Raw genomic sequence first — 18,003 nt, 5'->3', positions numbered from 1 at the left:
TGGGTCGGACACGACTTCACAACTAACAACAACAAAAAAAGATTTACAAAAGTTCACTTTCTTCTATCATGGAATTCAAGACAACACATTAAGTTCTCCAATGATCATCTGCCTATATGCGGACCAAACAGATTTTATTTCAAGAAATATATACAACCTGGGCACTACTTCAGTATTTTTAACATAAAAAATGTTAAACTTAAGTAACAAAACAGTATATATAAATTAAAATGAAATCCTATTATTCTTTTCCCAATTCTCAAGTTATAAAGCAAAAATATTCCTCCCTTTGATATTATATATTTGCCAAATATGTTTACAATATAAACTAACTTAAAGGTGGCTATTAATTTTTTTATATTAAGCTTCAGGAGGATGTCTTTTAATACACAAATGAAATATTATTTGAAAGAAGTATGGTACAAAGTAACTGTTGAATTTGATTTAAATTTAACAGTCTCACTCAGTGAAAGATTTAAATCACAAAAACCAACAAAATGGAAATGAACTAAAGCTATATGCCTTTGAATTAAATTAAAGCCAGTTTGGTCTAGTGGTTAGGGCACCATGCTAGAAGTGGGAGTCCACGAGTTCTAGTCTCACCTTAGTCATGAAAGCCAGATGGATGACCTTGGGCCAATCCCACTCTCAGCTGAACTCACTTCACAGAATTGTTATGGGAAAATAGGAAAATGGGAGGAGGAAGGCGTGCTGGATTATTTGTAAAAATAATAAAGGTGGAATATAACTAAATAAATATAATAAAAAATTGAGAAGACAACAAAACACAGCAAGTGCCACCACTACAAAGAATCAATGGACCACCTGGCTAGCTGCTGCAATAAGATTACAACTGACTATAAGCAATGGCATTATAAAGTAGCAACAATGGTTCATTGGATGATCTGCAAAAAAATATCATTTGCCTGAAAGCAAGAACTGGTGGGGAACCAAAAATAGATGAAATAATAAAAAATAAAGAAGCTAACGTGCTCTGATACTTTAGTATTCAAACTGACAGACATCTGTCATATAAGATCCCAACTTAATAATTGTCAATATGAAAGACAAAAAAAATTAGATAGTGGCTGTGGCAGTACCTGAAGGCAGCAGAATAGAACAGAAACAAGATAATAAAATACAAAGATCTGCCAACAGAAATAGAACCACTGTGGCAAAAGAAAGCAAAAGTAATACTACTAATAATAGGCACCTTGAGAGAAATTCCAAAGCAACTGGGAATACCAAAATTAACAAATTCACCATCAGTCAATTGCAAACGGCAACTTTACTTGAAACAGCTTACATCCTGCAACAATACCTCTAACATCATCACACATCAACATCTGCTATTCTAGGTTCTTAGAAAAAACTCAACAGGTAGATAAAAATGCCAAATGAACATATGACTGATTGTGATGATCTATAAATTGTATATGTACACATTTTAAACAGTATTCACTTGCCAATATTCATATTATTTTTATTCCAAACCAACTCAGGTTCTGGGAAACCTACCATGTTTTAGATCAGTGGTTCTCAACCTTTTTAATGCTGCGACCCCAACCGGTCGTAAGTCGAGGACTTCCCAACCGGTCGTAAGTCGAGGACTTTCCCTGCCCGGGAGTGCCGCGCATGCGTGGTGCCGCCCCCTGCGCTGGCCGAGGCATAGCTGGCAAGTGGCAGAGAGGCGCAAGCCGACCACCGGCGGTGTACACCAGTAAGCAACGTATATATATATTTACATTGCCCCCAACAATCTGGGTCCTCATTTTACCTACCTCGGAAGGATGGAAGGCTGAGTCAACCTTGAGCCGGTGAGATTTGAACCGCTGATCTGCTGAACACAGTCAGCTAAAGTGGCCTGCAGTACTGCACTCTAACTGCTGCGCCACCTCGGCTCTGATTTAAACAGACAATAGGTCTAAAGCCAGTTTTGCCAAAAAATTTCACTTTCACATCTCTTCAAAATGGTGTCCAAATAAGTATGTATGAATACATTAAAGTCCCAGTTCTATTTCTTTCACCTATTCCTTGTTGCATATCTGCATATGTAAAAAGAGAGGTTATATTGATGCAAAATCAATCACTAGAAAGTTGCAAAATTAATTATATAACTTATATTATCTGAAGATGGTACAGAAACAATTCAACATCTGTGGGTTCAAAGAGCTACTGTGAAAGTACAAAGGTTCACCTTATTCCTACAAATATTCTGTAACAAATGCACTTACAAGTTTTCTAAATTTTCAAGTCAAAGTGTAAAAATATATCTCAGCAGTGACCTCCACTGGATAAATTATGCAATGCTTTATTTTTTTTTACATTGCAGTCAGAACTTATAAAAAATAAAGAATTGCCTTCTAAAATTGTATTTATTAACTAAGTTTCACTGTTAATCTTGATACATTTATAGATTGGATATATTGTTTTAATAATATCAAACTATTTCAAATACCTAATTAAGTTATTTCTAAATAAGCAATAGATATATAATCCCATTTGTAAAGTTATATTGCATTTACCAATGACAAATAGTGCAAAGCAGAGTTATTTTGCCCCCTATAGATCTTTTTATTTAATCCTCTTTTATATTACTGCTTTTTTGCAAATTGGTATTCTATGTGTCTAATTTATAAGTGCATACATTTATTAGTACATGTAACTAGTAAATATAAATTAGGAAAAAGTATGTTATCAAGCATAACATATAAATTTAAAATGCAAAAATTATTAATTTATAATTAGAATCAAAGCAAAAGTATATTGTCACTGAGATACAGGTAGCCACTTATTCAGCAACAAGTTATCATGGCACTGAACAAGGGGGACTTAATGACAGATCCTCAGAGTTATCGCCGTTGCAGCATCCCACAGTCATGTGACTGCCATTTGTGCCTTCAGGGCCAGCTTCTAACAAGCAAGTTAATGGGAAAACTGGCAGAACGTTGCAAATAATGATCACCTGACTGAAGGATGCTGTTAACATATGGGATTCGCCAAACAATAGCAACTGGAACAGCTGTCAGAAGTTGGTACAGTCACATAACATAACTGTGATGTTGCCACTTAGCAACCAAATTCCCAGTTTCAACTACTGTTTGTAAATGAGAGCTACTTAATAGCAAATAGGAAATAGCTAGAAAAGAGGCTATTTTTCAGATAAAAGCATTTAAATAAGAAATGCAAAAAGTTTCTGGCATTAAATAATACAGAGGAAAAAGAATTCTGGATCAACAGAACACTTACTGTATCTAAGAGAGAATATTACTAATTTTGCTTGTAGTTTGCTTTCTGAGAATCTTAGAACCACATCTTAAGTTCATTGATTTGGGGAAGGTTATATTATTTCATTCCTATAGCATGATGTGATTTGGGGTTACTTTTATAGTATACAGCAATGTTTACAATATACTGTAAGTTGCAGTCTTCCTAATAACTAAAGTTCACTAAATATCTCATACTCTATTTAACTATGTTGTTAATGTCTTTTTTTGTATAAACTTTGCAGTGTTTATTTTATTGCACCACAGATGCATAGAATCACTTTTCTAAGTTCTTCTGTCAATGAAGAGTTAGGAACTTCTAGTCTAGCCCCCTATCTGCCAGATCTTATTTCATCTTGGATAAATGGTGGTCTAATCTTTTCTTGAAAAACTCCAGGGATGAAGCATCTACAATCCTGGGAAGCAAACTGTGCCACTGATTAATTGTTCTTACTATCAGGAAATTTTTCCTTAGTTCTAGGTTGGTTCTCTTTGACCCATTGCTTCTTGTCAAGTACTTTGGAAAATAAGTCATCTCCTCTTCTTTGTACAGCCCCTCAAGTAAAACTCCTATCAAATCACCCCAGTCCTTGTCTTCATTAGGCTAGATATATGTAGTTGCCTTAACCTCTCATTGTACAGTTTAGCCTCCAGCCTCCTTATCATCATTGCACTTTTTCTAGGATAACAGCATCTTTTTTTATCATGGTGACCAGAACTGGATGCAGTATTCCAAATGTAGTTTAATGAGATTAACACTTCACATGATTTTGATACTATTTCTCTGTTGAGGAAGCCTATGACGACATTGGTTTCTTTGGAAGTTATAGCACATGCAGGCTCATATCTAAGTGGTTGTCCACTAGGAAGCCTAGATCTCTCTGAGTTACTGCTATGGAGCTAAATATCACCTATTATATACATGTGCATTTTCTTGCCTAAATGTACGATATTACTTTTTGCACCAATAAGTTGTGTTTTGTTGGATAGAGCCCAATGTTTAAGGCTGTCAAAAAAAACTGTTAATAAAAAATTTCTCCCACACTTTCATTTTAACCATGGGCTTATAGAAGGGAGACAGGAATTGTTTTGTCCCCCTCCCCATGCAACCTGTCTCAGTGCTGTTTTACATTTCCCTCCTTGCCTAGGGCACCTAGGCAATTTCATTCCATGAGACAATAGGAAAAAGGGAGCTTGAACTGAGAGTTCAGTTTTTTATTCAATACAAGAGGATTCTCACTCACTCCTCCAAAGCCAAATTCCCCCTTGCTTTCTGGATACCCCAGTCTTTGCTCAGATGAATCCAGGGGTGGCTCAGAATTAGAAGAAGGACACATTCACTTGACAAGCCTTCCTAGCCAAAGACTTTGAAGCATGGATTGTTATCTTATGCATACTCCTATAAAACACAGGTATATCTAACTTTGACAGGTTTACAGATAGAAATGTAAAAAAAACATGCTAAAATAAATAAAACAGTGAAGTGGTAGCACAACTTGAAAGCAAGAAGCTATGACTTACTGTAGTGATAAAGCTTGCTGATTTTTGTCAGGCTGCAAACACTAACTGTAGAAAACACTAGGGCATCTGCTTACCTTTCATGAATAATTTACCACCCTAGAAAATGGACATATTTACTATAAACAGTGGAACAACAAAGCAAGCATGCTCATTTATAAGCCAGAAAACTAGTATGAGATGCTAATATGACCTTAGTGAAGCATATCAAATGTCACTGACATTGTTTTCCCTAGTCATTTTGATAACAATCTGCTCAGACAATTAATTGTATCTTTTTAAGGGATTAGGTCAAGAATGCCAAATGTGACAAATAAGAAAACTGAAATCCAGTCTTTTAGTTATAGTGAGACACACTATTTATTTTTATTTATTGTTTAGCTAGATTGCAGTCTATCTTGCAACATTTTTTTCCATGTGTCTTACAGAAGTTTCAAAAATATGATTTAGAATACAATATATTTAAACACTTAATAGTACAACTAACAGATGACAGAGAAGCCACCACAAAAATCTTAAATTTGGGGGGAAATTTATTTTTGCTTAGAATGTAGATTTTGTCATCTAGGTGAATGATTTATATTTCCAGCCTTTTTGTGAGCTCACCAGGTTGAGGATCCTTATAGAATGAAAACACAGAATATCTAATGAATTCACTGACACGATTGAATAAATTATAGTAGAGGAATGGGAAACTCACAGACAGCATATGGCCTCAGCATTTCATCTGTGGTCCTCCCACACCTAGGGACTATGGTGAATCTGTTGAAAGGCGGTAGCAATTTTTTAAATAGCAGAAACATGAACAGAAAGTTTCTTGGGGGCACCTCATGCTTATTCCAGCCTTAATATCTCTTTATCATGTGAAAACAATTATTTTCATATCCATTATTCCCAGAGATCTCCCCTTGAGAATAGTGGAGGATTGCACATCCTGCTATAATCTTTGGTATCCAATTCATCTCTGATAATGTTTTCTACATCAACAATGTGACAAAAGAAAGAAAGAAGACATTCCTTCCATTCAAGTATTGCCTTGCTTTGGAAAGTAAAATAAAATTTTAAAAAAATCACACAACTATTATGTAATCCCATTATACTCATCATAAATATCTTTTTGCATGCCTTTTTCTAAGTCAGATCAAAATATACTTATCTCTAAAGCCCATGTGTTTATGTGTACTGCTTACTATGAAAGCAGATGAACAAGTGCTCCTTTGTATATAGTATACACAAATACAACATGACTGCTTGTGGCAGAGGAGCCCTCATATATAGCACAAAATGGTACATTGCTGTACACCCATATAAACTGACTTATGTATAATCCTGAACCATCCTCTATCAGTATATAGAAAGGAAGATGACACTGGTGTTGATATATGCAAGCTCTCTTACCAGTGCAAGAGCAAAACATATTTTAAGTCTACAACAGACAGAAAACATTTGAAGAACTCAAACGGATATTGCCCTAATTCAGGGAACCATAAGCTGGGGGAGGTGTAAAATTATCCAATCAATCCAATATTGATTTATTATAGCCAATCTCAATAAAAGTAATTTTAACCTTCCTGTAGAGTTGATTTGTCTGCTCTACCTAGTCAGGCTGACAATGAGTGCTTGTATGTACCCTTACACATGAAGGTTTTCCTGCTGCAGACAACAATCCTTGGGTACTTGTGGAAGGATGTAATAGTATATGGGAAAGATCATGGGAGACAGGAGTAAGAGATGCTGTCTAAGGAAGGGTCAAATAAGAGACAGCATAGCCCACAACTGCTAGTTGGTGAACAAGAGCCAAAAGGACATTACCTAAGTTCTCAGGATGTAAAGGTTAATATGAACAATTGTACTTTCAGACTTGCATGATGTTATTACTCTACTTTTACAATAAACTTAAATTACTTTATCTGATCATGTTTGCTGTTTGGTCTACATACATCACCTTCAACAGTTTGAGTTTTTTTAAAAATAAACATTTTGCACTATGCATACACAATTACGGTATTATTAAGAGATGTATAGTTAGCACAAAATATATTACATTTAAATAACATACAAAAATAATCTATTAACCACAGAATACTTTCTACATTAAAATAAATTTAAGCTTCAAGTACCAATAAAACAATACTAATAGTCTCAAAATTCATCATATATAATTATGTGGATACAAATATGAAAATATGTTGAACAAACCATACAATTCAGAAGCTATCACAAGCTATTAAATATATACATACATACATACATACATACATACATACATACATACATACATACATACTTTCATATCTAAAACGTATCAGACCACTCTGGATCTAATCTCCCAACCTGCTAGCTTAGACATGGAAAAGCAGTGAGCTCTAAGTGGAAAGGGTAATCTTCAGCTCCCTTCCCATTTAATAGAGGGAGGAAAAGTTCCATTAGTGCAAAAATTAGATTTTATCCTAGGATTATAAAACATTAATTGCAAACGAAAGATGATTTCTGCAATATGATTTCTGTTTCTACAACACTGAAACAGCAATATTAACTTGCTGTTTCAGTGTTGACAGCATTATGGTGGTGCAATTGTTAAAATGCAGTATTGCAGGCTAATTCTGCTGACTGCCAGGGGTTTGATCCTTACCAGCTCAAGGTTGACTCAGCCTTCCGCCCTTCCAAGATTGGTAAAATGAAGATCCAGATTGTTGGGGGGGAAAATGCTGATTCTAAACTGCTTAGAGAGGACTGTAAATCACTGTGAAGAGGTATAAAAGTCTAAGTGCTATTGCTATTGCTATTATTTGAATGAAATGTGCTACAATTTCTGCCAATGCAATGTTGAACACTGAACAGGAAGAAAATTCTAGTAAAATAGCATGAAAACATTCAACAATACAAGAGACCACTTACAAAATCTGTAATATTTAACAATGTTCAAATCAGTTAATTGGCAGGAATTCATTTACACTGAGGGAGAAAGGAAATATTTAGAAATGTACTTACCAGTGAGCTTGTTGTGACTGAGAACCAGCTGTGTGATATGAGACAGACTGACTGTAAATAAAAAGAAAAAAATAAAGAATGAATAAACCGCCCACATTATACAATAATTACAAAGTAGAAAATAGCTAAAGAGCAGGTTGGAAGTTATTCTTATATAGCAGTGGTGGCAAACCTATGGCACATGTGCCACAGTTGGCACACAGAGCCCTCTCTGTGGGCACGCGCGCCATCGCCCCAGTCCTAGGCCTTCAGCTGGGTTTTATAAAACCTTTTCGCTTTAGGCCTCCACCACTGTGTACACACACAAAAAAAGCTTCAATCGGTCAATTTCAACTTCTCACAGGAAAAAAAAGATCTTGCAAAGTTGGAATTGATTGATTGAACTTTTTAGTCCCACCCAGTCTGCCATTACCACCGCAGCCATGCCCACCCAATGGGCCTGCCCACTCAATGGGACACACCCACCCGTCACCTGATGATGCATAAGTGGGTTCTGGGTTGCAGTTTGGGCACTCGGTCTCTAAAAGGTTTGCCATCACTTTTATATAGCTACCTAGCAAAATTTAAATACAAAACATTGTAGACTTTCCCTAAAGACCTAGTTAGTGAGGTAGGTTTGATTAGCATAAGTTTATAACATCTTTCATAGAACTAGCTTGCTTGCAAAATATAATTTTGAAGTTTTGTATTATGACTCAGTTACTGTACATAATCAATAAAAATCTATTTCCAGTCCATGTCTGTTCTATCCAAGTTTATTTTATTGGGTATCTTTTTAAAAACATATTTATTAAAATGCTGTACATATATGTATTTGTCTTAAGTACATATTCTATATAGATTTTTACATGATTTCATATTAAATTTGAACTAAGTACAAAAAGATTGGCTAATTAGAATAGACTAGACTAGACTAGACTAGACTAGACTAGAATAGACTAGAATAGACTAGAATAGCCCCCTTATCAAACAGGAGAACCTATACCATTTCAGACAAATTTCTAATGATGGAGTACCCACGATTTCTAAAGGCAAACTGTTCCACGTGTTAATTGTCCTCACTGTTAGGAAGTTTCTCCTTAATTCCTGGTTGCTTTTCTCTTTGATCAGTTTCCAACCATTGTTTCTTGTCTTGCCCTCTGGTGGTTTGGAGAATAGTTTGACGCCCTCTTCTTTGTGGTAGCCCCTCAAATACTGGAATACTGCTATCATGTTTCTTCTTTTATTTAGACTAGACAAACCCAAGTCCCGCAGCCATTCTCCATATTTTTAGTCTCCAGGCCTTTGATCATTTTAGCTGCTCTGGTCTGAACTTTTTCCAAGGTCTCAACATATTTTTTGTAATATAATGAACAAAATTGATTGCTCTTCTGGTATATTTTGGTTTATAGAACAGTCAGTTGAAGCCTGAAAATCAGTTTGGAGTAATGTTTCTGGCTCTTATTTCTGTAGTAATCTCTTTTATTTTAGCACATACTTGCTCAGTGACTTTGTAATTTTTTTCCAATATAAGTTTACAATTTAATTGTAAGTAAGGTTTCTCCATTTAATTAATAATTGCAGACAGTCCTTTTTATCTTTTAGTGGGGGCTATATTTACTAGAAATTAAACAATGTCCACCCCCACAATTTGTAACTGCTGCATCAGCTTCCTTATCTTTTCCCTTCTGTTATAGTTTGAAGGTCAAGCCAACCTCATCTCCAGACAAAAACAGGCAGTTGCAATATTAAATTTTTGCCAAAAGATGTCCTCAGTGGGTTGTAAAATCTTTCCCCAAAACCATTTTTTTTTCTTTTTCTCTCTTTTCTTAAAAGAAATATTCTTCAAGTGTAAAATAAAGATAAAGCTCTATAAAAAAAGTTTTTTCTGTACCCCAAGGTAAATAAGAGTAAAGTATAGTCATTAAAATTAATAATTCTGTTCTTTTGTTCAGCGCATTTCTTCCCATGCAAGCAAGCGCCGCTCTCTCAAGACATGGAAATGATTCCAAAAAAGCTTTTACAGGCAGAGAGAAAAATAGGGTGAAGAGAGGAGAAGGGAGGGTCTCACCCAGGTCATCCGCGGTGGGTCTTTCACACTTAGATGTTCCTGTGACTTTCGGTTGGTGCAGTTAGATGATCAGCCATCTTGTAGGACGATCTTTGTTTCATCGGCCCTAAGGAGTTAGCTGGAGCCGTGGAAGAAGCTGCCACCCTCCTGCAATCACTAACAAGCCTCCTCATCCTCATCCAGGGCAACTTTCAACCCATTACGGGGTCTACCAGCGAAGAAAAAACAGCCAGTGGAGAGACAAGTCTCTTCACATGACTGGAGTCGCTGCAAACCGGAATCGGAAGTCTCTTTGTGTGATCTTGATTCTATACTTCGGATTGTATTTCAAAGACTCAACTAGTTCACAAAGAATGAACTCAATCAGCCTAAACATAGCAGTAATTATCTAACCTTAAGAGGAAGCAGATATTTGGGTTGGACTCTGGGGAAGAGAGATGGATAAAGGAAAAAAACAGTAATAATGGGGAAAAATAACAAAGCAGCCTACAGTGATTTACCTATGTGTTTATAAAGAAACTTAAAAACTAATTAAATATAAAACATGACAATATTAAAGACAGGATGCTTTAATATGGTCATATACTTAAGCAGAATTCAACTGATGTTAGCTTGACATCTGTACTTTTCAAGATACTGCCAACAAGTTGCGAAAGAATAAATTATCATTATCCATTACACTATATACATTAGACGAACTATTTTGCATTCTTGGCAATTTAAAATATTTTTAAAGACAGAATTTGCATCCTTGGGGAAATATCTTTTCCATTAACTCTCAATTAAATTATTAATCCCTAAGACTGAGAATAGAATAACAGGGAGATTGAATAAAAAGAAAAAAATGTAATTGGAACTACTGAAGAACTTCTTTAATAAAATAAACTATAATAAACTGTGCCTTCAGATCCACAAGATGGCACTGTAGCTTCATTTTTAATTCAGTGCATAACATTTAGACAGGAAGTTTATACTGCTACTGTAAATCTCATGTGGATCAGGAAAAAAAAACAGAAGGCAAAATGATATATTCTCATCTTTTTAAAAAAAAGTCTATGACAACTTGTTATAAATCGAAAAAAATATATTCTCAATGCCCTAAATAAGGAAATAAATGAAAAAATCATTGAAAAAAGTCTAATTTAATGGCATGTCACAATACATATTTATTTTCCTTCTTTTTCATGAGGTATACATTGTAGCATCCACAAAATAAAAGACTACTGGACTATCTATACTTATGCTTTTCTCAGTTTTTGCTTAGGTATATGTTTATGCACATAGCCCATTCGTATATTTAAAAGTAAGTAAGTAATATTATAGTGTGTTATTATTTCTTCCAATAATACTAAACCCTCAGATTCTGAACTGAACAAGGTTTCTTTGGAGTCTTAATTAAGCCATTGCTAACAATGACAGCAATGTAATTCTGTCAATCCTTCAAAGATTGACCAGGCAACAGACTCCATGAGGTGATAAAACTATACCTCACTGTAAAATAACAGATTCCTGAAAGAGTCATTCCAAATCTCTGTCTCCCTTCCTAGGAATTAAAGAATGTTTCTGTCCTCTTTGTTTACATGTTTTTTTTAAAACTGCTTCAAAGTCATGTCCCTGAATCTATATTTCACATTTTCAACTATGTCTTTTGAGAATGCAAATTATATCAAAAGCAGCAAGTACTGTTTGGCAACGATGGCAACTTGGCAAGCTGGAGAATTCTGGGAGTTGAAGTCCACACATTTTCAAGTTGCTAAAGCTGAAAAACACTGAGTTAGAGCAGGGCTGTCAAACTGCCGGCCCATGGGCCGGATGCATCATGACAAAACCACGCCTACCCCATTGCTGGCAATGGAAAAAAAGTCGTGATACGTCACGTGATGTTGTGAGTTTGACACCCCTGAGTTAGAGTGTTGCCTGGAAATGAAGGATATGACCATATTATAGTAGGAATATTCACTAGTCATATCAACATACCGATATAAATCTTTAATGCTCTTCAGGTTTTCAGACAAGACCTTTTATATTCTTTTCCCATCGATACTTAAAACATTTGTGGAGGATATGCTCTGGTTGCTCTAGCACAGTGGTTCTCAACCTTTTTAATGCCGCGACCCCCAACTGGTCGTAAGTTGAGGACTACTCAACCGGTCGTAAGTCGAGGACTACTCAACTGGTGCAGCACCGTTTGCAGAATGGGACTTTTGGCGGGCTCAGCAGGGCAGAGACAGCCTGGACAATTCCTATTGGCTTTTGAAAGCCAATAGAATTAGACTCTATTCAAGAGAGTCTATTCTATTGGCTTTCAAAAGCCAGTAGAATAAAAGGGAGTAGCACAGCTAAGGAAAAGGGGGAAAAAATGGCGGACTGCGCTGTTTGGCGACCCCCGTGAAATGGTCGTTCGATCCCAAATGGGGTCCCAACCCAGAGGTTGAGAACCACTGCTCTAGCACCATTTTACTCATATTTTATTTCAGCTTAGAATATAATGGATAAATCTTTTTTGCATTGGGAAAAAGGAAAAAAGGAGAAATTTCCTGACACTTAGCACAATCAACCAGTGGAACAACTTGCCTCCAGAAGCTATGAATGCTCCAACACTGGAAGTTTTTAAGAAGAGACTGGACAGCCATTTGTCCAAAATGGAATAGGGTTTCTTGCCTGAGCAGGGGGTTGGACCTAATGACCTCCAAGATCCCTTCCAACTTTATAATTATTATTATTATTATAAAATATGTTTTAATCTTAAATTTATTTATGTTGCTTCTAATCTTATTTTCTAAAGTTTAGGTTATCAATCATTTAATTTAACACATTATATTGGGGTTTTTTTGGGAGAGTTGGATATTTTGATTTTACTGCCTTGCAGAAATTTTTGTTTTGATAGAGAATGTGCTTTGATTATAAAATAAAATGAATGAAATCCTTATTCTTTTAGTACTGAACAAAATGTGGCACAGGACTAGTTTCTGAGCATGTTCCCAAGCACAGTGTGACATAACTATCCTCCCTGGGATTAAACTAATAATATCAGCATTCATGGGAATGTCTGCATGGATTAGAGTTCAGTTGCAAGCTTAAACATTTCTGCATAGGAGCAAAAGCCATTGAACTCAGTATAAATTTCTTCTGTGTAGCCATTTGAGAATTGCACACAGTTCATGCCCATATTTACTATTAGAACTTTGTATCAAGATTTGCTCCATAAAGTTGCTAGTTGTTTCTTAAATATATATTTATTCCCTAATTCAAAACTTTGTAGAAATATAAAAGAAGATTGGCTGACAAAGTGCCACTTTGGCTATCACCTCCTGAAGCACTACATAGAAAAGAGATGCTATTGGGATGTAAATAGATGACATATTGGGATTTATTGATATTTGAAAAAGAGGAACTTAAGATAAAAACAAGAGAACAACTAGTAAGTGAAGGATTTGTTTGTGATTGGTTTAATTATTTTATAGAGTTTTTGAAAGATTTAAATTTGATAAAAACTTTTTGTTTTCGCAGGGTCTGAATTGGGTATCAAATGTTGTGGAGATGACCATCTGATTGCTATAAGAATATAAAATGCTACCTAAAATGAATCTGGAAGATAAATGTGTCAGATTATATTGTAAAATGAGCAAAATTTGTTGGGTATAACAGCACTAGATAAATGGGAGAATGTATGGATCAATGTTTAAAAATTTACTTCAAACTATAGTTTGAAAGAAAATTTTTACAAAATGATGTATCGTTGTATTCACATCCATAACATACTTTAACTCCTCTTCAAAATAAATATTAACAAATTAAAAACAAAAATAATTATATGATTATATAATTAAACCATAATATTAAAATTAATATAATATAAAATATTATATAAAATAAAATAATATAAATTCAATCATATTAAACTATTAATAATAATCTAAAAATTACTCATAAGCAAGATAATATTTTTCAGTCTGATATTTAGTATAGTATTTTTGTTTAAAGAAAAAGGATGGGAAAGCTTATAACTATTTGTAGATTTGCTATGTAAGGGAAAGAGAACCTATGAGTTTATTTATTTATTTATTTTTCAGCATCCAGCTGGAGTGGATTCTTTATGTTCAATATTAGATATATTTGACATTTGGCTTTTTTTCTTTTCCCTTTTGTTGTACACAAGATTTTTCTTCTTTTTTATTGTTAATATTGGATGTTCATTTTGTAGATTACAAAGCCATGTGAAGCTTCGATAAAAATAAGCAGTTATTCAAACTGCAACGAACAGGAATGAGATTAAGACCCAGGATATGCCTTTGCCATATGATTGTCTTAAAAAAGAAAGGAACTGCATTAACAGGGGACTTGCCTGGATGGGGCATAAAACTTTTACTTCCAAACTGAATCTGTTTTCTAGTCAAATTAGGTCTATTATTTCAAAACGGTAGTTACAGTGTCCATAAATTATCCTGCAATAATTTAGAGACAAGGATGATAAACAAAATGACCAGTAAATAATGTTTTTCTGCAAATACAATTATTTATTTATTTTTAAATAGCAAAAATAAATCCTTTACTGCGGAGACTAGTGTAAAAAGTTTGCCAAGGAAGCACGCCACAGAAGACTTACCTTTTATTTATGTACTTGGTTTATTTAATTTACACCGTTTATTATTCTACTTGATCATAAGTCAAAGAATTCAACGCAAAGGAGGGTTTACTTTTTCTTAATATTAAAACAAGCCAATGAAAGGGAAAATGCACACACACATAATTGAATACATATATGAATACATGTATGTATGTATTCAAATAAACACTCCAAACTGCTATTCAATAATTTAAAGCAAGAAGTGTAGTAATTTACAAACATTTAAACATTGCTTCCATTTCTCACACATCCCAATTCCCATAAGTAAATATCATGTATTGCTTCAATTTATCAGTGTTGATTTTATTGTTATTTTTTTTCCCATTTACCAAGCTTTATTAGTTTCACATGCTTCAGGAAACTGAATTATGCCTTTTCAGAATCCAGAAATAGCTATATTTAAGTGTAGTATAAATACACATGTGGCACCTATGACCTATTTAGTTTTACTTTTAAAAAAGGCTGCAGCCATTCATGTATTGGAAATAAAAATTTGCATGATATAGAAAAATCATGCAATCTAATCTTGATTTTCAATGTGAATATTTTATGTGCTTTTGCCTCTAGAAATAATGTTTTAAATTATGCTGAAATAATCAGTATAACTTTATACATTTTCATTCAGGTATAACATCTACTGAATTCAGTGGCTGTGATTTTCCAATATTTTATATAAAATTGCACATCCTATGTTAGCATTTTCAGATACTAACATCCTGATAACAATTTTTAAATGTGGGGACAGAATGTATCCCTGGGAAACAATTTTGTTTGGTAATTTTTTTCTTTTGTATATTTCCTGCCTTAAAACTGCATTAAAAATTAAACAATGGAACAAAAATCCAAGCATTGTCATTTCTGCTGTTTCTCCAGCTTAAGCTAAAGTTACTAGTAACTGAAAATGAATCAGTATGTTCTAGTTTAGGTTCTGAGAAATGTTTGATGTTGTTTTAATTCTCTTCTAGTCAAGAAGAGTTAATTCTTTTTCCATATGGTCTAGATAGTTACAACTACTATCTAATTAACCAAATGCCACAATGTTAGCTGAAGTGCAGCAACTGCCTAATAAGCTATCTTGTACTAAACTAATAAATAACATAAACATCTTTGGCATTATTAAACAATATTATAATTTCTGATTGGATAATTTAATGTTTCAAACAAAGGGAACTCTTGAGACAGCTGTTACGACTTCACTAATGTCACATCATGAAAAAGAAAATCTCTTACAGCAGAACTGAATTAATTATAAGATAATTAGCATAGAGTTAAAATTTGTCTGTCTCTGAAGATTTCAGGGAGAGATTACTAATCCACAAAATACTTTTTTCATCCCGATTTCTCTACAATCAGGAAAATATTCACAGAACATACTATGAAATAAAATTAAAGAATGGTCTTAGAAAATAGTATTTTTCAGTCCTGTAATTCTTAGCACTAACAGAAGTAAAACATGAAATTATACTATCAAGAAATTGACGTAGTCCTGTCCTCTAGAACAGGGCTTTTCAACCAGTGGTACGGGTATCTGTGGTACATTGGGACCTGGCAGGTGGTATGCGACCATCCTAGAAAAGTGGTAGCGGGGGAGGGGAATGAGCTGAACCAGTGGCAGCACCGCACAAGCCTGAGCTAGAGATAGCTGGAGCTGCAGAGCTGCTAGGGCTCAGCAGAAGCACCAGGATCAGCGCTTCGGGGCTGTCAGGGCTCAGCGGAAGTGCCAGGATCAGTGTCAGGTTCCAGCTGGAGCTCGGCTCTGATCCTGGCGCTTCTGCTGAGCCCAGAAGAAGCGCCGATCAACTGGAATGTTGCAGCATCTCCAGGGTCTTGTGATTTACATTCAGATGCTTGGCAACTGATTCATATTTATGACAGTCACAGTGTCCCAGGATCGTATGAAATGACCAAAACCTGCTGTAACCACCCAGCAGACGGGGGAATAAAAACCAAACACCCCCCACCCCACCCCCGCTGCCAATCCTCAACAGAAATGCTCACAACAATAGAAACCTCGAACAGGAGGAAGTGTGCCACCGGGTGGGCAGGCAGGTGTCTTGCTCGGCTGTGGCTTGGGGAGCACTTTTTTCAGTGCCATTGTAACTTCGAATAGTCACTAAGCGAACTGTTGTAAGTCGAGGACTACCTGTACTTTATCACTTTTTTCCTTTTTGGGGGGGGGTCATCAAGTTTTTGACACCTTGCTAGGCGACTGGTGGTACTCGGATGTTGCCATCTTCTAAAAGTGGTACAATGGGTGAAAAGATTGAAAAGTCCTGCTCTAGAAGGTAGCAACAAATCAGATTACAAGTAATTCTTCACTTACAAGCATTTTTAATAACTGTTTGAAGTTACAAAGGCACTTAAAATGACTTATCATTTTTCACACTTATAGCCATTGCAGTATCTCCACTGTCACATGATCAGAATTCAGACACTTGGCAATTGGCACATATTTATAATATGATATCCCAGGATCATAGAATCACCTTTGGTGACCTTCTGACTAGCAAAATCAATGGAGAAGCCAGATTCATTAACATCCATGTTACTAACTACTGCAGTGGTTTACTTAAGAACTATAGCAAGAAAGGTCATAAAATAAGCAAAATTCACTTAACAACTGTCTTGCTAAACAACAGAAATTTTGGGCTCAATTGTGGTAGTAAGTCAAGCAGTACCTGTACTCACAAGCAGTTAAACATGAACTATCAGAAAAACATATATTGGTATTTTATTGTATGACATATGTCCTGCCTTTCATTCTGAGCAAAAGACAGTATGTATACTTGAGCTGTTTTCCTCTGAAAGCTTTAGTTAATGTAATTTTGTAAAGAACATTATAGTACTTTATTCAACTGGAATTTTGTCATTTAATGATTTGCAATATTTAGATCTCAAAATTCTTGAACTACTTTTGTAAATCATATTAAGAACATTCCTGCTTCTCATACCATTCTCCACAAATTTATGATAACTGACTCATTTAAAAGGTAAATTATTTTAGGGGGGAAAATCAACCTTCATATCCAGATGTTAGAGCACTGTCAAAAGACAAAGTCAACAACAGAATGGCAATGGAAAGGGCACAAAAATCATTGCTCAATATATATATAAATGTAACTATAAAATATGGGAAAGAGAAAAAAAATGTTTTTTTAAATTCTATTGTGAGTCACAAACAGCTTCCAATAGTATATGTTGACTTTTAAAAAAGCATCAGACAGTAGAATAGTTCCTCTTCCATTTCTGGTCATAGTTGTTTAGGGAACAAGTTGTACGAAGGCTGTTTTGGAAAAGTCTGTCCACACAACACTGACTATCATCCCATGAGTTTATAGTTAAGCCTGAAAAAATAGCTCTAATTACTAACTAGTAATCTCAAATTAATATATTTTCTTAACAAGTTCTCAATTTAGTACATAAAATGTACTGAGCCACACTCTGCTTAGAGAGTCTTGTTGGAAGGGGAAAAGTCCTCTGAATTCAACCTAATAATATGGGTTTACAGACTTTTTTGACTAAGGTGTGAAATTTTTTATGAGGCTGTAAGT

The 18,003-nt window shown here is 34.9% G+C and overlaps 1 protein-coding gene across 7 annotated transcripts in view; it reads right to left on the bottom strand.

The window, feature by feature from the left end:
* RSU1 (Ras suppressor protein 1) overlaps nt 1-18,003 on the bottom strand; it is a 114,865-nt gene that overhangs the window by 93,142 nt on the left and 3,720 nt on the right. For all 7 annotated transcript variants that reach the window (XR_005555218.1, XR_005555219.1, XM_039331737.1 and 4 more), the window contains one exon: nt 7,776-7,826. Coding sequence is in view for 5 of the 7 variants with exons in the window: in XM_039331737.1 (XP_039187671.1) it covers nt 7,776-7,826 (51 nt within the window). In the remaining 2 variants the exon portion in view is untranslated. The remainder of the gene's footprint in view (nt 1-7,775; nt 7,827-18,003) is intronic.

The sequence above is a fragment of the Crotalus tigris genome, unplaced genomic scaffold (genome assembly GCF_016545835.1).
Source record: "Crotalus tigris isolate CLP2741 ecotype Arizona unplaced genomic scaffold, ASM1654583v1 scf7180000024437.13266115, whole genome shotgun sequence".
NCBI classification, from domain to species: Eukaryota; Metazoa; Chordata; class Lepidosauria; order Squamata; family Viperidae; genus Crotalus; species Crotalus tigris.
This window is presented reverse-complemented; position numbering and strand designations above follow the sequence as displayed.